The sequence below is a fragment of the Stegodyphus dumicola genome, chromosome 5, assembly GCF_044657685.1.
Source record: "Stegodyphus dumicola isolate Sdum_Otavi_A_Nest chromosome 5, ASM4465768v1".
Classification (NCBI taxonomy): domain Eukaryota; kingdom Metazoa; phylum Arthropoda; class Arachnida; order Araneae; family Eresidae; genus Stegodyphus; species Stegodyphus dumicola.
Window position 1 is genome coordinate 169,431,739 of NC_140772.1, and position 27,384 is coordinate 169,459,122.

General features: G+C 32.6%; 1 protein-coding gene across 5 annotated transcripts in view; it reads left to right on the plus strand.

The window, feature by feature from the left end:
- LOC118194985 (lysosomal cholesterol signaling protein-like) overlaps window positions 1-27,384 on the plus strand; it is a 203,376-nt gene that overhangs the window by 105,202 nt on the left and 70,790 nt on the right. For 4 of the 5 annotated variants that reach the window (XM_085817366.1, XM_085817364.1, XM_085817363.1 and 1 more), the window contains exon 2: window positions 19,007-19,094. In XM_085817366.1, the coding sequence (XP_085673492.1) occupies window positions 19,020-19,094 (75 nt within the window). In that variant the 5' untranslated portion in view covers window positions 19,007-19,019. Of the gene's footprint in view, window positions 1-9,139; window positions 9,279-19,006; window positions 19,095-27,384 lie in introns of those variants that run through there. The other variant, XM_085817365.1, reaches the window with a different exon arrangement.

The window sequence follows — 27,384 nt, forward strand, 5'->3', positions numbered from 1 at the left end:
TTCATAAATTTTGCATTCTTGTCAATTTTTTAAAATATCAATTGTATCAACTGTGTTTCAGCTGAAGACAGCTTTTCATTTTCTAGACATTTTAACTATAAACAAAGTGTAGAGCAAAGTCCAAAGGATAAATATTTTAATTAAAAGATTTTTTGCTAAATGACAAAGAAATAAAACAGTCCAGCTGTGTTTATTCTTCACCACCGAGTAACCCGATTCTTATATCGGCTGAAACAATCTAAATCATATTAAAGATCATGTTTTTTATACAATCTATAACGCGAGGGAAAAATTAGCTTCTTAAAACATTTTTTCTAAGAAGATTAATATAAAAGATTATATTTATATATATATATTTTTAAAGCTGGGACTTGAACCAAAGTATCAAACTTTTAAAGTTTAATTTACATGGTGGTTATAATTAAAGTTCCAATTTGAAATGGTCATAAAAGGAAAACTACCGGACCAAATGTTATCAAACTTGGGAATCGTGTAAAGGAGGTTATGGGAATTTATTTTCCGTGGAAAAAAAAGAGTTCAAAATCTCACCACCAGGGGGAAAATGGCGCTGTATACAATATTGTTAAATGAAATAAGACACGAAAACATCTGTTTAAAATGCGTTTAATATTTTCCGAAACGTGTTACAAAGCACGTTCAATGTAGCGTCCAGCATTTTCCGAAAGTAAGTTAAATCCTGTTACTGCATTCTCGACAGCAGCTCTTAGCGTGTCAGGAGGAATGTTACGGACATGTCAGTGTATCACATTTTTCATTTCTGCCAAATTGTTTAGATTATCACCATAAACAGTGCTTTTGAGATAACCCCATAGCCAAGAGTCACAGAGGTTGAGGTCTGGTGGGAAGAGGGGAAGTGTTGGCGTATAAGACTTTCATTCGTGAAATGTTGCCTAAGTAACTGTGCGACACACGTCAGGTGGGGCCCAGCCCTGCATAAAAATCGTAGTATCTACTGCCACGTTACTGCAGTTCATGTATCACGAAACATTTTAACATTGACTCTAAGTGAGCTGCAATCACAGTGGTCCAGCTGTCGACTGCTCTTCAGAGAAAAATGGTTCAGTTATAATACTAGCTGTCATTCAACACTAAACGGTGTGGAATGACTGCTATGCAATCGAATGCAGTAGGAGAATGCAATGGAACTAGATAGATAACATGAGAGATTTCTTTGACCCAAATCGATTAAAAGCTTTTTGAATCAGTATCTTCATGTTTTAGTGCCGAATTCAGACTTCAAAAATTACTAATTAGCGATCTGTAAGAAAACGATTTCCAGATTGTAAGCACTTGTGCGAGTGATTTGCGATCTCACATTTTCTAATCGCTAATTCGTGGTTTTCACGGACGAATTTCTCACTTACACGGATGGCGCACTCGACTTTTATCGAATTTAACGCCTTTAAATGGTAATTTGCCTACTTCAAAGTTTCTTAAGGGTATACAACATATTAAACCCGTATAACAAAAGGTTAAGTTAGATTCCGACCCATATTTCGTTTAACAATATTGCATACAGCGGCATTTTGCCCTGGTGGTGAGGCTTCCAACTTTCTTTTTTTCGCGGAAAATAAATTCCCATGACATCCTTTACACGGTTACAAAGTTTGATAACAATTGATCCAGTAGTTTTCCTTTTATGACCGTTTCAAAGTGAAATTTTAATTATAACCACCCTGTATATTATTAAATTTTAATTTGAAGCTATGCGTTATATGTATACCATGCGTAAGATTTTCGCTTTTATGGAAAAGATAAAGAATCGAAGTAAATATACTTAGGATATTAGACCAAAACTCAAAAAATTTCCCCTCCCTCCGAAAATAAAATATTGAAACTTCGACCATGAATTTATTGAATTATCGAAATATTCAATTTGACTTATCTTCTAAGTCCTAGTTCCGACAACAATTCCGTCAAAATTCCGAATTACTGAAGCTGAGGTAAAAAGTTTAGTATATATTCACTGTATGTTAATAAAGTAATAGGAGTGTAACAAAAAATAGATTATAGAATTTACGCTGATGCAACTATTTGTCTGAATGCACAACATGTAATGGAAGAGAGGGCTTGTAGAGATCTGTTTTTGACATGCCTCTAAAAGTAGATGTCATACTCCTTTTGTCTCTTCAATGTCAAAAAACGTTTCTTTGAGAGGCCTTTAGTTTTGGGGAGGAAAAAATCATAAGAAGACAAATTTGAAGAACATGCAGGACAATTGAGTACACATACTTATTTTCGGAGCACAAGCGGTTCTCCGATTGGTTATTGAATAATGAAAAGATGCATTGTCATGCAATACAAAACATTTGGAATACGTTTTCTGACTGAAAATGTAAGATTAAAAGTCATCTGCTTAATTCACAGCCATTTACAAGTCAACTACTCGGGCAATTGCAGAATCTTTTTGATCCTGAGCTTGTAAGACAAACGTAATATCACTGGATTTAAACACTTTTTTAATCTTCCGAGAACGTTCCTTCTTTAGCTCATATTCCAAGACTATTAAGTGAATACAATTATTGCAAAAGAAATTGAATATTCATTTGCACTACGACTTGGTAGTTTACTAACAAATTCTGCTTTTTGCGTCTAAGAATATAACAATAAAATATTTACAAATAAAATATTAAATTGGAGATTTAATTGGAGCCTCACCAGTTGTCTAGCATTTGAAGATTGTTAAATACTAATTGTTTGTTGAGAAGTTTAACCCAGGCTTTGCATGGTTGGTTTTCATAGTTTTCTAGGTTCTCTTTAGAAAGGTTCTCTGTGAAAGCATCTTAATCAAATAGCTCCCATGTTCTTTCTGTTCAAATAACCAACTAACTTAGTTTAAGCGCGATTTCCAAGGGAAGTTACTAGCAAAACCCGAATACTCATTAAAAATCATGTAGCTTGCCAATCGGGAGTAACATAAAAGATACGGCGCCAATAATTGAATTGCTGTTACGGTACGCTGTTTCTAAACTTAGATGGTCATTCCTTAATTAAATAGCCCACCAGCGGCCGAGCGGTAAAGACGCTGATCATTGGTAGTTCAGTCCGAGGTTCGAATCTCGCGAACGGGCTGGCCGCATCGGCGTTTTCGTGGTTTTCCCCATGTATAACGTGTATACAAGCCAGTTTACCATAGAAAGTCCTCCACGAAGGCATCCCTCCCTTTAGGCAGATAGCCCTCGTGTGCTTTGCCATAATTAAACAATCCAATCTAATCCTTAATTAAATATAATTGATTTGTAACTTCTACTGGAACTGACAGTAAGAATTCAAGTGCAAATAAATAATATCGTGTTCAATCTTGATTAATATAAAATTTAAAATATTTGCATAGAAAAATATTTGCATTCAGACAGAAAGTTTTTTGAAATATTTGCAATTACTTTATAAGAAGGATTTATTAATAACCGTAATAATTACTAATTATATTACTGATGATTAGGATTCAGTTCTTGAAAATTACATTCTAAATTAGAATTTTAAGGATATAATGAAAATACGCTACGCACAAAAATACATTTTAGGATAAAAATGAGTTGGTTTTTTATGTTTTAAAATTTCTTAAATTCATTTAATAAACATCGTATCCTCGTTGTTAATTGAATCCTGAATGTTGGGTGGCGTTTATAGAATTATTCTTACTTGTCCACAAAATCTGCTGACTTATCCAGCCATTACGTAGCTGCAGATCATTTCTATATAACCATTGAACTTCTATTAATTCAGTCTCTAGAGGGCTGTATGTTTATATCATAATTTGACTTTTATAAAAATGATTATTCTAAATATTATGTTTCTATAAAAATATACTGTGCTTTAAAAATGTGGTTGATAGTATCAGCCGCTCTTTCAGCCACTTCAAAAGCAACAGTTTGTTTAGAAATAAATTATACAGTTCATGTCATAAAATTCAAATAAATATGAAACGAAAATTCTCAGTTTTAGACAATTTGATTTAAACGAAGTAAAGTAGCAGACGATAAAACGCCGAAGGTAAAAATTTACTCTTATTTTTTTTTAAAAGTAAGATAGATAGAAATTTTTAAAACAATAGTTAAAAATTTGAATAATGTCATATATAATTTTAAAAAATAGCTTTTCATATACTATTAATAAATATTTATTACGCTTCATTGAGAGAAAAAATGTTATATAATCAATTCTCTGTAAAATCTTACTTGAAATTTAAGGTTAAAAATAGCTGTGGCAATTCACTGTAACAAAAATCCATAGACCACATTTGGCGTTATTATCGCTCAAAAAAAAGATGCCAAATTTCAAAACTCGAAAATATGTAAATTCGTCTATATCTTAGAAAATTTTGAATAAAAAAGTCTAATTTTTTGCAGATATGCTTAAAAATACACCTACTTTAAGATGATGGTAAAAATTTTATAGGTTATAATTCAAAAATGTTTTCGAAAAATTTATAAAAATTATTTTAAATTGGAATTTAAAAAATAAAACACAAAAAATGCATAAATTTTATTTGGAATAAACCTAAATTTCGAAATGTGAGAGAAAAAATCAAAAAAAGTTTAATAAAAAAAGAGATATTATTAAATATTTGCCAAATCCAATTAACATTGAGGAGCTAAAATTTTGAGAGCTAATATTTTAAAAACTACTCGTACGATTTTTACTAAACTTGGTATTCTGGCATCATTTGAGACGTAGAATCGAAATATGGAAAAAAATTGATATGTTATTTCAGAGAAAGTCCGATTTTGTGTCAAAATACCTATGTTAGAATAGTGCTATATTTAAATCTAATATATATCTTAAGTCGCGCTTTCGAGACATGAAAAACGCAATTTGAATTTTGTCAATCGGCCCAGTAGAACGGGAGATATAGCACTGTCCCATTTTTTTTCCCCCTTTTTTTTTTTTTTTTTTTTTTTTTTTTTTTGAGCAGTGTACATTCCATTACAAAATCTGCTTTGTTCGGTGCATTCTAGCTGCCTTTACACTTTTGTCAGTTATTTTTTAATCTCCCTACAGATGGAATTATACCGAGTAAAGCATAAAGCTTAAAACTATACTTAAGTATAACAAAAGAGGGAAATGTGTAAATAAGCATACAACTTATAATGTAAAATGTGAGTACAGTAGAAGGCTGGTAGGTGACAGCGATCAGAGGTGATGAGTGATCGGAGGGTTAATTGGTGGAAGGTGTTCAAAACTGAAATAAATACTCTTATACCTCTCAAGATGGTAGTAGGTACAGGAAATTACAGCGATAAAAGAAACTTTTCTTTTTAACTTTTCAATGTTATGTGATTTCATGAGAAAGGCAGATCATTATTGTCATTTTGTTATCTGGTCACTGTCCTCCTTCTATTGTGGCTCATTTGTAATGCTTTAAATGGGATAAAATGCTTGACCATTTAAGCTCACTCATTTCGTTCCAAAATTCTTTGTAAATATTCAAAATATGAAGTAAATATTCTCCAAATCTACTCGCTCATTCAAGATTAAATGCCAGACTCTTCGATAACGTAAAAACCGTCTTCCGATTTCTTTCATTAAGCAAAGCAATACATAAATTAAGTCTTTCATGAAAGCTAAACAGATATCTGCATTAAATATACATTATTTTTAGATTAATTATATTTTGCACTATTATACAGGTATCTCCCCTTTCTGAAAACTTCTACATTAGTTATATAATTATTCTTTAATTACAAATGCATATTTTAGTACAGGTAAATAAACAGATGCTTAGAATAATATTTGTTTATTTTGAAACTACTTGTACTTTACACTTAGTGTGTCTTAATCATATAGCTAACTACTCATTGATATAGAAAAGATATGAGTTTAGTTGTTCTGAATCGCTCAGACAATTTAAACCTGTAATTGTATTTTAATGTATTATTAATCCTTCTTGTCTCATTAATATGTATCATAGAAAAGGCTAGTCACGCCTCAGATATGAGTGAAAATCGCTTTACGTGTTCCAAATTTGAATCTTTAAGCAACTTAGCCTTGAATTTGTTTTTATACGTGTGTATGTATGTTTGCGTACGTGTTCACGTTCATTTGCTAGGAGTATTTTTCATGAGTTTCTTCTCACCAGGCAGCTATTCTTGCAACTGTCTTCAAATCCCTGCGCTATCTTTTGTCACCTTATAGCGTTCAGTGATCCTTAAAGCAAAGGTGAACCTTGGAATTTTGTTTGCGCTTAAAAAACTTGGCAAAAACCTGGATATCTGATAAAATTTACTCGTTTATCTTTTGATTCGTATGGATAAACTCTAAGTTCAGAAGTTAAGATGTCTATTTAAATTTGTATATCTGCAGCTATAGCTGACCCGTAAATGACGTAGATATGAGATGAGCGACTATCTTTATAAATGAACTGCTTCAGTTAAAATTATTGTAAAATGTTTGGGACTTTTGCGACAGCATGAAATAACTGCAAAAAAACCTCGTAGGTTATAAAAACATCGGAAAAAATATAAAAGTGTTGCCAGGATTTAGCTGTTATTGACTTTCGGATTCATTACTTTTGGTTTGCAAATATGGTTTGTCACCTTTTTGCAAAGCGTTTGTAGAGACATTAGTTTATTTCGAAGCAGGAGAGATGAAAAATGAGCAATGCCCTTGCCGGGACTCGAATGACGGATCTCTCGTCCGCGTGCTGACCACTACACCACGAAGGCATGCTAAGAAGGCGGGAGGAATACCTTATACGTTTTTCATGTGTTTTTGCATAGCCTAATGTATGGTTGTGAAGGCTTTAATCAGAAACAAAATTGCACTAAATACTCAAGTTTTCAACACTTTTTATATAAAAAATACAATTTTATGAGTTTTGAATAGGTCCATATATGTATTAAAATAAATGTACCTTTCAATTTATATGTCAGAGAACATTATTTGTCGTCATCTGATATCTTATTTTGGAAGTTTATATCTTACACATAAATCTAAAATAGTAATAATAAAAAGTAAAGTACTATTAAGGCTCCTTAACGAGCAAAAAGAGCCGTTTAAAAACTCTCTTTTGGAAAGGAACATGTCTGTGTTAGTTTGCATCTTATTACTTTATAAGGTATTTCACCCGCCTTCTTAGCATGCTTTCATGTGTAGTGGTCAGCACACTCGGCTCGTATTCGAGAGGTCCGTGGTTTGAGTCTCGGCGAGGGCATTACTCATTTTTCGGATATACTGCTTCTAAATAACGTAGTGTCTCTACAGTGGCTTCCGAAATAAGAAAGGTGGTGGATGATGATTCTCCACCACCAGGATTTGGCGACTGGGTTCCCTAATCCCCACTCGCCCTTCAAAAGGGGGAGTATATAAGGTATGTCTAACGCCTTCTTAGCATGCCTTCGTGATGTAGTAATCAGCACACTCAGCACGTATTAAAGAGGTTCGAGTCCCGGCGAGGGTGTTTCTAAATTTTCACGTCTCCTGCTTCAAAATATCCTAATGTCTCTACAACCGGAATGAACTTAGCTATCGGCAATAATCATTTTGATTTCTTTCTTTCAACATTCAATAATTATTTTTTCAAGCACCTACTTTACCTCGTAAGTACCCAAAGAAATGTCACCCAAATACTGATGACGCGGCCCGATCAGAAATTTTGTCGTCAACCATATATTGCTTGTTATACTCTTTATGTATCCCTCCACTGGGGACTTTTAATGTTTTAAATTAAAATTATTTCCTCGTATTTCTCTTTCTGTGTGACAAGTTCTTATTTCATTTGAACTGTTTTTTCTCTATGTTGCATTTTCTGTTTGGATCAATATATTAGAAAAAACATACTATTAATTATTGACTATACATTCTATTTTATTTTATTTTTTTACCTTTCAATTTATAGTCGTATCTTTCTGACAAGTGTAAAAACCGAAATACTTAAAAAATATTTAATAATTCATATAAATATCAGTAACAAATATTCCTAAATCTCCTTTAATGTTCCATATTAGGGTTTTTAAAGATATCTGAAATCCAAGTTAGCTGAAGAGAAAATTTGAAACTCTTCAGCTCAAATGTCATAAGACAACTATTTTTGGAGTAAAAATAGTTCGGAGGAAATAGACATAATACTATTATTCTTCTCAATTCAAGATTAAAATCACAATTTATAAATAAAGATTAAATAAAATTTATAAAGCCGCTCATAAACATATCTTCAAACTTTCATATGTCTACGGAAATTTGCATATAGCAGTACATAAACTTTAGAGTGTATTAATAGAAATATATTAACTAAGGCTCCTCGCATGTTTGTTATACATGTCACAGCTGTTGGAAAACGCCATTCAAAGGACCTTAGAGAAAACTCCATCCTATAATATGGCGTTCCAGGATATTCTGTATGCTAAATGTTAGCATACGAAAAGCCGTCACCGAGGTATATAATATATATTAGAATATATTTGACTGTAAAAATGCTGCAAATATTTATGCGAACCATCAACTGTATGGGATAGCAAACTATATGCAATTTAAACTACACCAACATTATTTAATAAATAAAATAATTAAAATAAATTAGGGAATGAAATTATTTAGGAAGTACTTTAATTAATTTTATATCGTTCCGTTGACAGCTTTAATTGAAAGATAAATAAAGATTTACGTTGTGTGGAATAACAGTTCGCTATTTTCCGAGATATATTGAATGAGGCATTAAAAGGCTGAATTTCCGCGCCTTGACAATCTCTTTACCAAGTCATATGAAATAAAAAAATGTATTCGAATTACATAAAGTAACGTAATATAATGTAATGGACCAAAATATCTGCATAAAGGTGTCCTCTAAACACGTTTCTAACGCCAAAAATCAAATTTCTCTTTAATTTGTATAAACAATCTCTAAGATAGTTTTAAGTGGCATTACACCATTGTTCTGATTGCATTGATAAAAGATTAATTCGAAAACTAGCTCTCAAATAGGAAGTTGTTTGAAACAGCGATATACGTTTTAGTGCTTAAATTTCTTGAAACAGCGGAAGAGAAAATGATTTGGGTTTTCGCGATAAAATCAAAATTTTTATGCACAGTTCTTAAGAATTTATAACCTTGCTGTAGACAGGTGTGTGGCAATATAAAAGGCAATCAATGTCAAGGGCGTCGATAAAGTGCATCCACACAGAAACGATGTCAAACGTATCCATTCGCAAAATGTTCAATGTTGTATTTTCGATAGTTAACGCTTGAGACACGCATTTTGACATCCTATTTTATTTATCCCACAGTGTTGAAAACTACATTAGTTCAGAGAATATTTGCAGGTAAGCTCTTATCAGTTTAGGCACAGGTTTGCTGTTGAAAATGTCTTTCAATCTCACCATATTTTTGATATCTTATGTTACATTACGTTACTCTACCATGCTTTTATTATTCATATGATTTCTCACACCTGGGCAAAATACAAGATTCTTTTATTCTTATGTAATTCTTTTTACGCTGATTTTTGTTGTTTGACTTCTGAATTAGTATTTATTCGGCGTGTTATTGTGTCTTAATTACAAGATTCTTTGTTTATGTTTTAGTTGGCCTCAAAAATTTAAGAAGAAAATTTTTTATTCTTACCATTCGGTAAAGCATGAAATTTAATCAGTCTGTTATTCCTTACTAAATTATTTAAAAGCAATAAAAATAATTATAATAATTTAATTTTTAGTTTTTTTAATTTCTTGAAATATGTAATCGATAATTTTTGATAAAAATTATAATAATTTCTAAATTACCTCGATATATTACTTCGATATAGAATCATGCGATTTTTATTACTTTTAACATTAGTAATATCTACACTGTCTACTCTTTCCATTTTCGCGTCATGTTACAAACGTTGCGTTATATTAAAATGCACCACCACAGCATTATTCATCCACGTTACCTGGCAAATTGCTAATTATGAGATCTGTAACCAGTTCTGAAACAGATGATATTTAATTTGTCTTCCTCAGCAAATTGCTAATTTTGATAGTTGGTACGAATTTTGAGGTGCCATATTTTAATTTATGTTTCTAATCACAAATACATTGGATATAATGTATTTATAATTAGGTGTAATAAAAATACATATATGCTGGAAATGAAATCTTTTATTTCTTTTAATTTATTTATTTAAAGAGATGTAATAAGTATTCGCAATGCAGAATATGTTCATTAACTTTCTTTCACTATGATGAATTCCACATTATAATTTTTTTAAAAATGTCATGCAAAGTAATTCAAAACGCAGTATAATTTACAATGTATTTAATTCATTCTTCTTATAAAATTTATACCGCAACGTATTTTATGAGAGAAGTTTCTTAGTTAACTCCTGTTTCTGTTAAGTTTCTGTCATATATTTGCGCATTCGCTTAAGAATTATTATTCGCCTGCCTCTAACAGTTTACTGAAGTTTCTTTCTAATAAAGATAACTGAATAAATAAATTTACAAGAAGATTATTTATCTTAAAATAGAGTATTGAATTTATTACTTCGACTAATACTGACAAATTTATTAAATTCATGATCACTGAAAATTTCACATTTTTTTTCAATTTCTTAGCATCTTGAACAAAGTAGCAATGATTTTTTACTTAAATCTTGATTTGAATCAATATATTTATTAAATAAAATTGACTATAATCCATAATTTGTGTGCATAAGAAAAGTATACCTCATATTGTATATTATCTATTGGAAAGGGAAAGCTGTAATTAAATTATATAGAAATAAGAAAAACTATATAGATGCCGATTCACTGCATATATATACGATAACTGAATAAATAAATTTACAAGAAGATTATTTATCTTAAAATAGAGTATTGAATTTATTACTTCGACTAATACTGACAAATTTATTAAATTCATGATCACTGAAAATTTCACATTTTTTTTCAATTTCTTAGCATCTTGAACAAAGTAGCAATGATTTTTTACTTAAATCTTGATTTGAATCAATATATTTATTAAATAAAATTGACTATAATCCATAATATATATATATATATATATATATATACAGTCAGTAAATGAATATACCCATCATTGACATTTCATATTTGAAGTAAAACTTTAAGACCTTGTAGGGATCTATATTTATTTTAACTAATATTTTAAAGTAGTTTTATTGGAAATTTTCCTATAAGCCTTCATTTCCCTAATTGTCAGTGCCAGAATAGTTAAATGTTGTAGCGCGCGTAAATGAATGCAAATTATCTATTTTAAAGGAAATAGTTAAAAGTCGAGTTTCGGTAGGAGAAAGAGTTAGGCTCTAGCTACCGTCTCTGCCATAGGTACGTTTGCTTATTGCTGGTTCAAGTGGCTTAATTGCATTGCTTTGCTGCCAGTAGCTTAGAAGGGGGTTTAAGTTCGGGATCTCGCTGAGCCCTGTAGGTTAGTTTATCACTTGTTAAACATTTTAACTTTTAATTTCAATTATCTGACTTTCAGTTACCGCCCATTTAAAGACGAAGTTTGTTGGCGTCGAGTTGATGCATTGTAAATTTTAAAGAGTTAATAAAGGGTACGTGAACGCTTTTCCTGTGTAGTTTCCTGCTACTCCAGTATACAAATAGAAGTTAACCCACCTGGACTGTACAAGCTGATAGAAAAGTGTTAGATTCTCTTTCTCTTTTCCAGTATTATACATGCCATCCCTATATAGATTTTTTGTGATCAACATCGGCGAAAAAATACTAAAATACCCTCCAAATAATCTGAAATCATCGCCAAATATTTCTTGGCTGATCTCATCTCTAAGATCACAATCATGCAGAAAACATTTCTCTTCAGATGGCGACATGAAGAAGGCCGTGGCCGCTTCCGTGATTATGTTGTTGAAAGTGCAATTCAAGTCGGTTAAAAATAATTCACCGCACGTAAGGCATCTGGTTTTGAATGAAAATAACAGTATTTCATCCTATATATACAAAACAATATTTTTATTCCATATTCCAGAGAGTTTGTCGATCTCCTTCTTATTTTTTCCTATTCCTTTATAGCTTATTTATGATCATTTTTAAATTACAGTCATCTCAAAAGGCTGAAAACTTATAACGTATTTCTCGTTCAGTTTATGATAAACACGTTTTAATATACGCTATTAATTTTACTTAAATATACATCTTTACGAGGAGATAAAATAAGGAGGAAGGTCAATTTAATTTATTAAAGCTGATTTTCTCACTTAAATATAAAAAGTTTTTTTTTACTTCCTTTCCAAATCATGATTCTTCAAAAGTCTGGTAATGAGTATTTGATTAATAAGATTTTTCGTTTCCTATAGGCAGCGAGTCATATCCCATACAGTTTTCTTCGAAGAATGATATATATTTATTTAGACTTTGAAGATTATTTGTTTGTAAGATTTTAAAATTTTTCTCAAGGCCTTCATATATTTCCAAACGTGAACAGAAACTGAATTTTCATGTCCGCAAGAAAGAACCTCACTCTTTGAATTTTTTTTTCTTTGGAAAAGAGTAAGCTAATGAACATGAAACTGATTACCCGTTACATTGCCTCTGCGATTCTTCTTTTTGTTTATTTTGCATATGTCTTTTTGCGGCTGAATTCCGCTGCTAGTTCATGGCACTCGGTCAATTACCTTTTCTGAGCAAGCAAATGAAAAACGAAGCTTACATAAAGGATGTTGCAAACGTCTGCACGATTTAATAGTTCTTGAAATATTGATTGCAGATATATTTTTATAATTTAAGATATGAATAAAGCAAGGTACACTTTCACACAGCGACAATACTGACCAGTCAGTAACTTTCTGACTAAATATGCAAAATATTATTGGCTCTGCTTCTAAAATAAAGTAGTTTTGATATAAGTGCTACTAATTTGTAGATAGTAAAGTAAAACATTTTCATAACACCAATCTGTCATAAGGGTCATAGTAGTAATTTTCTGTCACATAAAGCCATTTATAAAAATAATTATGTGACATTTATCCTCCGAAATACTTATTGCGCCTACGGAAAGACAAGTTATCTGCGTAAACTGAATTACATCTTTAAGACAAAGAAGTCCATGTAATGTTTTGAACATATCTCAATATATATCCAAATTTAACTGTGCATTATATGTTCAAAGTCACCTTCATTTTCTAAGTAAAGCACAGCTACCATGATATGCTTCGTCCAGAAAATAAAAAGGGACCTAACAGCAATAAAATAGTCATCACTCATCCTTTGGAATGCCATCAATAACCAGACGTACGAAAGTTCAGTACCGCTGAGATGATCTCTTGAATTTTCTTTTCATCTTCACTAAGAACCGTCTTGTCTCCGCATCTGATATCCGCAGCCGCGGCTGATACGTAAAGTGGGAAAAACTCGTTAATTTTTTTCCTTGTGTGCCCCATATAACTGACCGTGACCTGGGAAAAGAAAGGCGTGAGATTGAGTTTCGTAAATTTTTATTGTATTTATAAATGATAAAAGTCAGATGCGATATTGATTTGTGTATTCATTACAGTTTCATCAGCACAGCTATAAATAAAAAATCTGATTTGTACACCACATGACTTCCCTGTACGGAGTATTAAATTATACGCATTTTTTCTTGCATTTCATTTAAACTTATTGGATTTGAATTAAATCTACTTCGCCGACAGCGCATAAACCACAATAGAATAAATGCATTCTTTAAAATTCACTCTATTTGTTTACCACAGCGACACTATGGCGCTAGCTTCACTTAACAGTATTATATTTCGTTCATATTATAACTCAGAATGCACAAAATTTATATCATTTAAAGAATTATCTAATAGTTGCCACATGTTCTATTCAAATACTATAATAATGTATAAAAGAAATTAAGCAAACAAAACAAAAAGAAACAGTTTTTCACAGACGATTGAGTATTTCTCATTCAATTAATTCAGTTCTTACTTCGCGACAAGGCAAAAATACATAAAAACTCAAAATATCTGTATTAAAAATTACGAAGTAAATCTTAAACACTTATTTAGTCGAAAAAATTCCAGAAAGGATTGAGCATGATTTAATTCGCAATAATAATTAATGAAGGCGTTACCTTCGTTGTTGCGAAGCTACGTTTCTCTAGATTGGCAACAAATCCACTACTCTGCTGTTTCAAATGTAAAAAAGCAATGGCCGCCATCAAAAAAATTATTAGGCTTAGCGGCACTTAAACAACTTTAAAATTGTTGATAATTCTAAAAATATTGCATACAGATTTACTAAAGGCATCAAAACCTTAACCGGAAGATAAGAACAACATAATTCAATCATTTTTAAAGCAAAAAATATACAATTTACAAAAATATAAGAGTAAAGAAACTGAGATCACTGAGCCGGGTAACAGAGTGGATATTATATAAATATATTTATATACGTTTGGCGCAGCCGATTGCAACCAAATACGAGGTGCACATCTACATGCTTTAGTAGTCCTACATACAAAATTTCAACGTTCTGAGGCTACTCGTTTTTGAGTTATGCGAGATACTTACGTACAGACGCCAAGAAAAATTCTCTTCAGAATTCATTTCAAAGCAGTTTTATAATTTTTTTTTGGAGGAAAGGAGTCTTTTATGCTGTCCTTATGTACAGATATCACTCAAAAACATCGTTAAATTGAATTCAAAAGCGGTAAAAATGGATATTTTCGATGAAATATGCTGAATGAAACTTTTCACGATTACAATAATTCCTTTTTACTTCGTACAAGGAAGTAAAAAGAGAAAAAACATTTAAAATTTGATTTTCGGTTTTTAGTTTTAACACTTGATAGCGATTTCGGTTAATTCCTAGATGCGGAACGACACCAAAGGCTTATCTCGTCATAAATATCGCTGGAATAAAATGCAAACTAATCATTAGGAAATAAAATGTTTTCATTCATAAAAATATATCATTACTGGAGCCGTAACAATCTTACCATGAAAAAAAGAACTATTGATTATATTATCTCCTAATATAAATTTAGTAGAAGTATCAAAAAAGTGTGAACCCATATGTTTTACGGGGACTTGAACAGTGTTTAAATATTATTACCATCATAATTATTTAGAAATGACATTCATGTTAAAAAGCAATTAGTAAAACTAAACAAACATTAGAGATTGTTGAAGAATTTTTATCATTTTTGTCACATATATATTACTTCTGACGTAAAACCATCTTTTTATCATTCATTATCTACGCAATTAAACCCGGTGAAAACTGCCCCGTTTGTAAAATATATTTATTTATTATTGATGAATACTAATTACATTGCTTGAAAGAAACTTTTTAATAATTAAAATTAAGATTAAAGAAAGATTGATTTTGATTTAAAGATTAAAATTACATGCTGAGACAGTCAGTACAATGATTCTACATTTGAAAAAGAATCTTTTAGTAAATTCACGCAGGGATTCACACACACGTCGTTGTAACCATATGTGCTTCTTTTCGGAACCTTGCGCTCGAGCAATTAAACTCCTAAAATTGTGTAGTCTTAGGTTACCAACAACTTGGTCTTAGGTTTACGACCACGTTCGATACCCATATTTTGGAAAATAGTACAAGTAAATCTTTTATTAGTATTATTTAGCATAACATTACTTAAAATAATAGACACAGGTTAGAAACATTATATAAAGTTAAAATTTTGAATTTGTCTTACATTTTCAGTTAAAAATGTGTTAAATTTCGGGATTACTAGGATGCTATCACAAAAATATTTATTATTACTTCGCTTTTATTTTTGTCACTTATATTTGTTAAGGTATAAGGAATTAAAAGTACCAAAATCAAAGTGATAACGTGAAATATCTATTAAATAGACCTGTTTGAGTACATACACTAGCTATTTTTGGGAAGATGTCTCTCATTTACAAAATCGTCTGAAAAAATTTTAGATATTTACATAAACCTAAATTTTTAGTTAATTTGACTAACAATATTTCATAGAATATTAGTGGAAATTTTCATAAAATGGCTATAATATTTTAAGTTGAAGTGTTTTCGTAACAGAAAAAAGTTGAAAAAAATAAATTTTTCAAAAACTAGGTTTAAGGTAATGTAAACACGAATAGAAGGAAAAGATAATATTTTTAAGTGTGAAAATTAAATTGCAAAACTAGTCCTGTTCCTATGCAATTAATTAATCATAAATAGAAAGGTTCAAAATCATCTTTTGAACATCACCAAAAGTATTCAGATGAAACATTTTCATTTTAAATTCATTTAGAGTAGTTTGTATACGTTTAGACATCAACTTTCGTATTTTTAAATAGAAATTTCCGGTTGAGACATAGAACAAGAACAACGATAATTCTGCTTCTGAGGATTGAAGAGACAAAGTAGTTTTGAAGAGCTTAATGTGTAAATTTTAAAATAAAGTAGTAATTTTTTTTTTAATTTCTTCAAAGTTTTCGATTAGAACGTAGTTGGATACTTTGACATTAAACAGCAGTAAATATTGAATTTTAATAAGCATTTCCTGTGTATATTTTGCTAAATAAAACAGATATTTTTCTTAGGAATATATTTTTGATGCTACACTTATCAAGTTTTGCATCAGTTTAGTATCAAATGAAGTATCAGGTTTCATAATAACAATCCACTTCAGGTATGAAGCGGCTCTATGACACAGGCATAAAGATAAAAGAGTAGAGCAAAAAGATCCTTGTTCGATCCCTGGAGTGACTTCTGTTTCTGTTCTATCACTTAACTACATTATTTTAACATGTTATTTTATTTTTCAGAACATATAAGCATTTTGTTTAACAATTAAATACAGAAATAAATATGGATAAAATTATTCGTTTGACTTTGGTGTTTTATTTACATTATTGTACGTATATTATTTAATTTTCCTATGACACTCTCAATATTGCCAATACATTTTGACAATTTTTCTGTTTTTATTGACGAATTTGTTTGCAAGCGACACAAAAGTTTTTTGGATATAATATATAGATATACACTGCGCCAAAACAAAATGTGTCAAAATGCCTATGTTAGAACAATGCTATAATAGCTAGGTATAATTTGAGTCGTAGAATCGAAATGTGGAAAAGATTGGTATGCTATTTCGAAAAGGGTCCGATTTTGGGTGAAAGTGCCTATATTGGAACGGTGCTATATATAAATCTAATATAAAGTATATTTGTTTTCTTATATTTGTTTTATCTGGCCAGTTCCATTTTTTGATCATACGGCCGGATTGTGCCGGCTAGGAGGATCGGGGCTGTGCCCTTATGATAATAATAATCTAACAGATATCCTAAGTCGCGCTTTCGAGACATGAAAAACATAATTTTAATTTTGTCAATCGGCCCAGTAGAACGGGAGATATAAAACTATCTTTTTTTCCCCTCAGTGTACGTATATAATTTATCTAGTGAAACTTCCTTTTGCTCTATGTCTACGCAACGAAACATGGCAATAGTCAAAAAGGCCAAAAACTAATCATGGATATACAGCATCAGAATATTTATGATAAGTATTTAGAATTTATACGGTTTTTGGTAAAGCACATCAGGGCTATCTGCCTAAGAGAAGGGATGCTTTCGTAGAGAACTTCATAAGTGAAACTAGGTCATTTTGAAGTTATACATACGAAAAACCATGAAAATGGTCACGTGACTAGCTCTTCACCAGGATCTAAACTAGGTCCGAATTACCAGCGCTCAGCAGATGTCCTAGAAACCAGATATCCGCTTGGCCGAACTATGATAAGACTGGACCCGATACTCTTGTTTGTAAATGATGTATTTCCATGAGAATTTATTTATACGATTACGACTAATTATAATTTATTTTTCAAGCAGTGCTTTGTTTGCAAGACATGAAATGACATACTCTAGCAAGTGCTAGGTAATATATAGCACTAGAAATGCCTTCATTAATTATACTAGTTGTGCATATTAATACTAATATTAAGAAGCACAAATTGTTTTTAAATGATCCATTTTGTTGCAATGATACGAAATATATTTCTGTATCATGAAAACTAAACGAATGGTTGTCTGGCAGTAACCCCGTTATGCTAGTAACCAACCGTTCGCACTCGAATGTAATCTGGAGATAAAAAATGAAAATAATTACAGCTAAGCGTGTGTATTAAAGAATAAAAAGTGGCAGATATTTATTAAGTGTTTTAATTAATGATTAAAAATATTGTAAAAGAAAATTACAAAACGTCATTTATGGATCTGAAAAAATTTCTCGATCGTTTAACACGCTGGTTAATTCAGAATTCAAAACTCTGTACAGTAAAAAATAAAATATAATCTTCTAAAACTGTTCTTTGAATGTAATCTATAAACTTACTGATTCAAGTTTCATGTCTAGAAAAATAAAATTGTTCAAAATTTAAGTCTGTTTAAATGTCCGGACATTTTTTAATGAACAACGAAACGTTAATTCTTCAAAAGTAAAAATTGTATATATATTCTTTTTGAATTTCATTATTCAATCTGCAGTAGTGAAATTTACAAGAAAATTTGTATTTTATTCATTATTTTTTTACTTAAATTTATATTAAAAATTAAACTATTAAATGTGGGAAATTATCTGTGAATCTATAACAGCAGAATTATTAATTATAATTCAGTTATCGGAAGGGGGATTAGAATTTGAATCAAATTGAATTTAAGGATCAATATATAAAGTTTCTTGGGCATCTAATTTATCATTCTGAAGACTTACTTATTTTGATTACGGCAAAACATACAATGGCTACCACGCCTAATGGGAGGATTGTCTTCGTTGAGGGCTTTCTAAGGGGAACAGAGTCGTAACACGTTACACATGGGGAAAAGCACGAAGACACCCATGCAGACACCTTTCACCGGGATTCGAACCTCGGAGAGAACTACCAGCGTTCAGCGAGTTTACCGCTCGGCCGCTGGTGGGCCATCATCATTCTGAATAAATATACTAATTAATTGTACAATACTAAGTAATAATAATACTAAGTAATTTTAGTTATAACTAAAACTAGTCATTGCCTGAAAGTATACTCACTGCTCTTCTCTTTCTTTTTTTAGCTTTTGATATCTCATGTTTTCTCAAGTGACCCAGATCGGGGCCATATACCAGATTCCGCCACCGATTGATTCGTTACAGTGGTGTAAAGTAAGATATTAGTCTTCCTAGTCTTTAACATATTTTCGTGAATTGATGGAATGTAATAAATAATTCCCCAAAAATGTATAAATAAATAATTAATCTTAAAAAAATATATATTACAATCGAATTTTATAATTACCAGTAGTTTCATTTTGAAACAGACTATACCGTACAGGTAAAAAGAGTGTGGAGAAATTCTGAAGTTGAATTAAAGTAATACGATTTCACAATAGTTATTATGTATAATCACGCAGCATACACTGTACATCTAACATATAACATGGCTAAATATACTGAAAATGATTATATGTTTTCTGAACTCATCTCAAAAGCTAGCGCTTCATGTCTGAAAACTTCTTTGAGTTGAATATTGTTAATGCTATCAATTTCAGGGGGAATATTATTATTTCTTTATATTTTCAATAGTTTATTTTGCAGAGACCTTTTCGTTCAGCAACCATTCTAACAAACCTGCGAAACTGACATCTAAATATCTTGGATGTATATTAAAAAGTAGTATATATATTAAATAACATTATAAAATGAAAATAATGATTTCAGTATACAATAATGCGCGTTAGTTATTTTAAAAATTTAATACCATTTTTAAATATACAATTTCAAAGTAAACTTAATGATGTACGATGTGGAATACTGTAAAGGAAACGTTAGATAGTGCATCTAAAGCCCACTAATAGTAGTAAATGTACACTGACGACATTTTTCAATGAACTAGTCTGGATGACGTGGAGGGCACGTTATTAAGTGGCAATAGTATTTAACTGCTGCTGGAGAAGGTGTTCGCGCCTTATGTAAATTTTGATTTTGTTCCCTGCAAGAGGGCGCCTGCGAGCGCCGAACTACTTGTATATCTATTGTACGAACTTGTTCTTCACACAGTCTAATAAACGCAGTAATGAACGTTTGAGTCTACTTTCCATCCGCTAACATGGTCCGTCGAGCCGGAGCATTTCTTTGGATGATGTGTCAAGACAATTTTTAACGTTCTAGTATAGAAGGACATTTCGTGCAGGGAAAACGGATTTATATTTTGTCTGGATTGTGAAAACAGCGGCAGGAATATGGAGTCAATTTTAAAGCAAAAGCGTATCATTAAGGGTAAGTTGACTCGTTTAATTTCACAAATAAATAGTTTACAAAATCAAGAAAATTCTTTTTCTGCCATTGAAGTGTACGAAAATGATGTTAGTGCATTAAGTGTTGAAGTGAACTGTTTAAACGATAACATTCTTGGTACTTGTTCTGACGCAGAGTTTAGTAAATATGAAATAGAAATGAATGAATTATTTTCCAAATTAGATGCATTAAAAATTACTTTAAAGGAAGAATCAAGAAAACTTAGAAATTCAGGCAAAGATATAATAAATGCTAATGCAAACGGCTTGAAACTTCCTCGCGTGGAATTGCCAGTGTTTACTTCTAATTATGTTGACTGGATATCATTTAGGGATTTATTTCTTGCCAGTGTTGGAAATAATAGTACATTAAGTGACAGTCAAAAATTGCAATATCTTAAGCTTTCTGTGAAAGGTGAAGCTGCAGTTTTACTACAATCAGTTCAAATTTCAAACGCGAATTATGAAAAGGCATGGGAAGCGCTTACTGAACGTTATGAAAACGAAATAGAAATAATAAACGCAGCATTAAATAAATTAACTTCACAACCTGTTCTAAAACATGAATCAGCTTCAGGTTTGCGGAGATTAATTGATACAACACAACAGTGTATTGATACATTAAAAATCCTTAAACAGCCGGTAGAGCATTGGGATACTATGATTATTTTTCTGTTAAAAGGAAAACTTGATCATGAAACACTAAAAGAGTGGACGATAGAGCATTCGAACAAGAAAATTTCTGCTTTCGCTGAATTCAAGCGTTTTATTTTAAACAGAGCGAATGCTATTGCCTCTTTGGCGAAGTGCCAGAGGGAAAAGTCAATTTTGCCTTCTGAAATTAAAACTCGCGGTTCAGGCAGCAGATACGCTTTTTCGTCCCAACTTGTGGCTAATGTGTGCATTCATTGTAAGAGTAGTTCTCATTCTCAGTTATTTAAATGTGATAGTTTTTTAGAACTCCCTATCAAAGAAAAATGGGATATTATTAAAAGGAATAAGTTATGTGCTAATTGTTTGAAAGATAGTAAAACGCATCCCATTTTTAAATGTCGTGCAGGAATGTGTAAATATTGTTCAAAGCCACATAATACAGTGTTATGTTCGAAAAATTCAAATGATGAAAAATGTCATATACCCATGGAACACGGAACTTCTGCTATTAGTAGCAATAACGCCACGGTGCCTGTTGCGCAAGCAGTTTTATTGCCTACTGCGATTGTTTATGTTAAAGATATTAATGGCGATTTACAAAAATGCAGGATGCTAATTGATTCAGGTAGCCAAGGCTCATTTATTCGGGAGCACTGTGTAAATTTACTGCAGTTAAAGCGCACTAGTGCAAACATAAGTGTAAATGGCCTGAGCTCGCAAAAAATTGGAAAGGTTTCAGGTTCAGTTCAATTACAAGTAACATCTCCATTTTATAAAAACGCAAGCATTTCAGTTAATGCATTAATTATACCCAAGATCACGTGTGACCTCCCTCAATATCAAGTTGATAGATCTGTTTTGACATCTTTCAAACATTTGTGGTTGGCAGATACAAATTGTTTCCAGCCTGGCCCAATAGATATTCTTTTGGGCGCAGATGTATTTGGCGAGATAATGCTTCATGGACGTTTAACTGTTCCGGGTCATTCGTTAACAGCCTTGGAATCAATATTCGGCTGGGTCATTATCGGAAAGACTAAAAGTGTATCGCAGACAATTGTATCGAATCATGCTAGTTGTACCAATGTTCAGCTCCAGCTTGAAAAATTTTGGAAATTGGAAGAAATTTCGGAGATAAAGCATTACACAGAAGAGGAAATTGAATGTGAAAATCATTTCAAGCGGAATTTTTCTCGTGATTCAACAGGTAGATTTGTTGTTAAGTTTCCATTTCGTAGATCGGGAAATGAACTTGGGTCATCAAGGGATGTTGCTGTACATCGTTTACAAAGCATTGAACGTCAATTTATTAAGAATAAATCTCTTTCCAGTCAATATCACAAATTTATGGAGGACTATCAACAACTTGGTCATATGGAATTGATTCCAGAAAATGAAATTGATGTTCCAGCTAATTCTAGTTTTTACCTTCCGCACCATTCAGTTCCGGATAAAAATGGTGATAAATTTCGAGTCGTATTTGATGGTTCTGCAAAATCTTCTAGCGGTATTTCTCTTAATGAGAAATTGATGGTTGGTCCACAGTTGCAGACTGATCTGACAACATTAATTATTCGTTTCAGAATTCACAGAATAGCTATAACTGCAGATATAGAGAAAATGTACAGACAAATTATACTAAAAGATGCAGACTTTCAGAGAATAGTCTGGCGCGATTCACTTTATAAACCAATTCAGGATTTTCGATTAACTAGGATTGCTTACGGTACTGCATCAGCTTCGTACCTTGCGGTAAGATGTTTACAGCAGTTAGCCATAGATGAAGCAACTAATTTTCCTTTGGCTTCCAAGACATGTCTTAGGGACTTCTACGTTGATGATTTGATGTCCGGAGCCAATTCAGTTACTGAATCTATAGAATTACAAATGCAATTGAATCAGATGTTGTCACGTGCAGGATTTATTCTAAGAAAATGGGCTTCTAACAGCAAAGAAGTCTTGAATTCAATTAATCCAGATTTGTGCTTATCAAATGTTTCTTTGAACATAGACAATGATGATACTGTAAAAACGTTAGGTATCCTGTGGCATCCAGCTTCAGATATGTTTTTATTCAAAGTCAATTCATCATATCCTGAAGTCTTAACCAAACGAACATTACTTTCAATAATCGCAAAGACCTTTGACCCTCTTGGATGGTTGGCACCGATCACGGTTCGGTATAAATTGATTATGCAAAGATTGTGGAAACATCAGTTTCAGTGGGATGAAAAGGTTCCTCCAGATATTGAATGTGAGTGGAAACAACTTACAGAAGATTTGTTATTCATTAAAAGTATCAAAATTTCAAGATTCTTGTTGGTTGAATCAGATAACCAGTTTCAACTGCACGGGTTTTGTGACGCCTCAGAGAAGGCCTACGCCGCTGCAATTTATTATCGTTCTGTGCTAGATGCTGGACAAATTAATGTTCAGTTAGTGATAGCCAAAACAAGAGTTGCACCACTAAAAACCATATCACTTCCCCGATTGGAACTTTGTGGAGCATTACTGTTGACTAAATTAATGGATTTCACCTGTAGGGCTTTAAATACTCCTATATCGCAAGTTTATTTTCATACTGATTCCACTATTGTATTAGCCTGGATAAGATCTCATGCAAGCCTATGGAAGACCTTCGTCGCCAACAGAGTAGCAAAAATCCAGACTTTATCCTCTCCTGTCCAGTGGCATCATGTGAGTGGAAATGCTAATCCTGCTGATCTTGCAACCCGTGGTGTGTCATCATCTGCACTGGTTACTTCATTGTGGTTACGTGGTCCAGATTTATTGTATAATTTATTTCCTTTTCAGCAAGCATTATCTGCACCACTACTGGATGATTCTGTGCCAGAGCAAAGATGTGCTTTACATTCTACAACTGCTGCCAGTCACTTGACAGACGCTCATGATTTATTTTATAAATATTCCTCTCTCACTAAACTTAAACGTGTTGTAGCATTATGTATGAGGTTTGTAAATAACTGTAAAAATTCAGAAGATCAGGTAAGTGGATTTCTAAAAACAAGTGAATTAACTAAAGCAATGCATGTGTTAATTAAATTAATGCAATATGTTGAATTTAAGAATGAAATTAACACTTTAGGCAGAAATCAATCATTATCTGGTACAAGCAAAATTTTATCTTTGAATCCATTTTTAGATAATTTAGGTATTCTCAGGGTGGGCGGTCGCTTGCGACATGCAAACCTTGCATATGGTTTTAGGCATCCAATTTTGCTTCCAAAGAAGCACATTTTAACTCATCTCATTGTTAGACATTACCATGAAAGACTTTTGCATGCAGGTCCACAACTTATGCAATCTTGCATTCAAGAACAATATTGGATCATAAATGGTAGAGCTGTTATCAGAGATTTAATTAGGAAATGTATAAAGTGTTGCAAAATTAGACCATCTGTCACTAATCAATTGATGAGCGATTTGCCGTCTAGTCGCGTTTCGCCTGCTCCTGCGTTTTTGCGCTGTGGAGTGGATTACGCAGGTCCTTTTCAAATTAAAGCAAATAAGGGTCGAGGCTCTAGGTCATTCAAGGCATATATAGCTCTATTTGTTTGTTTTACGACAAGAGCTATTCACCTAGAATTAGTGACTGATCTTTCAGCAGATGCTTTTATTGCAGCTCTTAAGAGGTTCATTTCCCGCAGAGGCAAAAGCAGTGATATATATAGCGATTGTGGTTCCAATTTTGTTGGAGCAAAACGCAAACTGATGGAATTTGAAAGGCTTGCTGGGTCTGCAACTTATAACCAAAATGTTAGCAGATATTTGGTTGATAATGGCATTAAATGGCATCTAAACGTTCCAGGTGCGCCACATATGGGTGGACTCTGGGAAGCTGGCATAAAATCAACAAAATACCATTTAAAACGAGTAGCTGGTGAGGCGAGATTGACATATGAAGAATTTGAAACATTTCTCACACAAATAGAAGCTTGTCTTAATTCGCGACCTTTAACAAGTTTGTCTAATGATCCAAATGACTTGTCAGCATTAACGCCTGGTCATTTTCTTATTGGTAGATCATTAAAAAGCATTCCTGAACCAAATTACATTGAAGTTTCCCATCTCACCAGATGGCAACATATTCAAAAAATGGTTCAAAAATTTTGGAAACGTTGGCACAAAGAATATCTGTGTCGATTACAACAAAGACCAAAATGGCTTTTGCCAACTAAAAATCTTCAAGTTAATGATCTGTGTCTCATAAAGGAGGATAACTTACCTCCAACTAAATGGAAAATGGGTAGAATTACTCAGTTACATCCTGGTCTTGATAGTGTTGTTAGGGTTGTGACTATTAAGACTTCAGATGGCATGGTTAAAAGAAATATTACAAAATTGTGTCCATTACCAATTTGAGTTTTAATTCATGTATTATAAATTAAGTATTATATCATAATTTTAATATTGTATTGTGTTTTAAATTTACTGAATTTTAACCACTAAATGTTGAAATAGTATTTCAAAGTGGGCGGCATGTTCGCGCCTTATGTAAATTTTGATTTTGTTCCCTGCAAGAGGGCGCCTGCGAGCGCCGAACTACTTGTATATCTATTGTACGAACTTGTTCTTCACACAGTCTAATAAACGCAGTAACGAACGTTTGAGTCTACTTTCCATCCGCTAACAGAAGGTAAGGAATCATTCTTGCACTTACTTTGGCAAGTGATTGAAAAGGTTTCTGATCTAAGCTTTTGAATCGAAGCGAATTTGATAGATGGCAGATTGTAATGTTCCAAAGATTAGGAAGATGTATCTCCAAAACTGCACGACTGGTAGGTTATGGGAGTAGAAGATAGTTCTCTGGTCGGATAAATCACGATTTCTCATTCATCACGTCGATGGTCGTATCAGAGCACGCCTTGTTCCAGGCGAACAGTTGCTCCCCTCCTGTACAGCAGGTCATACACAGCCCAAGTAGCAAAGACGTTACTATGACCACTTTGCAACCTCTCGGACTAGTTTGTAACGTCTTTGCTACGTCTTGTGCTACTTGGGAAGCTGGTTGTAGCAATGTTATGCTTTAGGGAACGTTCTCATGGACGGCTGTGGGACCTTAATTGTGGTAGGACAGACCGTGAAAGCTACACACTATGTGAACATTATTGTGGATTATTTGCACCCTTCCCTGGCGTCCATCTTCCTAACTGGAAATAGAATTTTATAGCAGGATAGCGCCCCATGTCACAAGGCTCGAATCGAGTTGGAGTGGTTCGAGAAGCATTAGGATGAATTCTAGTTAATGTGCTGGCCATCTAAATCGCTGGATCTTAAACCAATAGAGGACATTTGGGATGTCATGTAGCGGCAACTCAGACCTTAAATACCTTCATGTCTGAATATTTCGAATTTGTGTGACCGCTGCTTATATATTTGATACACCCTGTCTCCCGTCATTTACCAAGAACGTGAGCATCCATGCCAAAGCGAATTGCAGCTGTTTTGCAGGCCAAAGGTCGTGCAATGCGTTATTGAGTAGGTGGTCATAAGGGTTTGGATCTTCAGTCCTAACTATACGTCGGCAATTGACAGCAATATAAGAGACAATTTGTTGGCTCTGACTCCGAATAAATTTTCTCTGTATCTAGCGTTCGCACAGCGCGTTTGTAGTGTGTACTACGTCATGCTCTTTGGTAAGTGACAGAGCGGAAAGTTCCTAATATTTCGAGAATAATTCAAAGTTTCAGACTCATAGCCATACAGAAATTATGTTAGTGAGCGGTACGTGTAAGATGACCGGGTGTCTGTTTCTGTTTTGATTTCATCTAATATTGATCGAGATCATACATACTCTGAAGAAAGTGGTTACAATCGACACACAACTTTTGAAAGTGCCTTACTTCTTTTAAAATGACAGTGAATACATAGGTGTGCGGTAATATTATCTACTTCATTCTTTAGTCTTCTTTAGACTGACATTCATTTGAAGCATGATTATATCCAGTTACTGATTAGGAGACCTATTACACTTCTTAAAGTTTTAAGGCAGTTGTTCCCAGCATTTTTAACATTGCATATCTCTAAAAAATTATGGCTATCAGATTCGCCATGCTTTAAAAACCAGCGCAGTTCAGAAAAGAAACACAGCATGACTATTGCAGTTGAGGGTACTAACCACACTCTTGTATTTAACAGAGATGGCAGTCCAAAGATTAATGTTACTAAACTTAGAAGCTTCGGACTGCTATCTGCCCCATTAAAGACGAGGGTAACTTCCTTTATCTACTGTGATAAAATACATTCACAGCTCTCAGAGTAGATAAGCTCCCAATTACATTTGTGTACCTTCTTTTATATATTATGTTTGTAAGTAATTGAATTTCTTCTATCATTGACACATATATTTTTCACATACTGCGTTAAGTACAACCTGAACTGCAAAGTCACTGCTTTCTCATTCTTATAACAGATATGTTTCACGAATTAAACCAAGTTTTTCTTCCATAGTGAAAATTTTAAGCTTTTAGAGACATTAGGATATT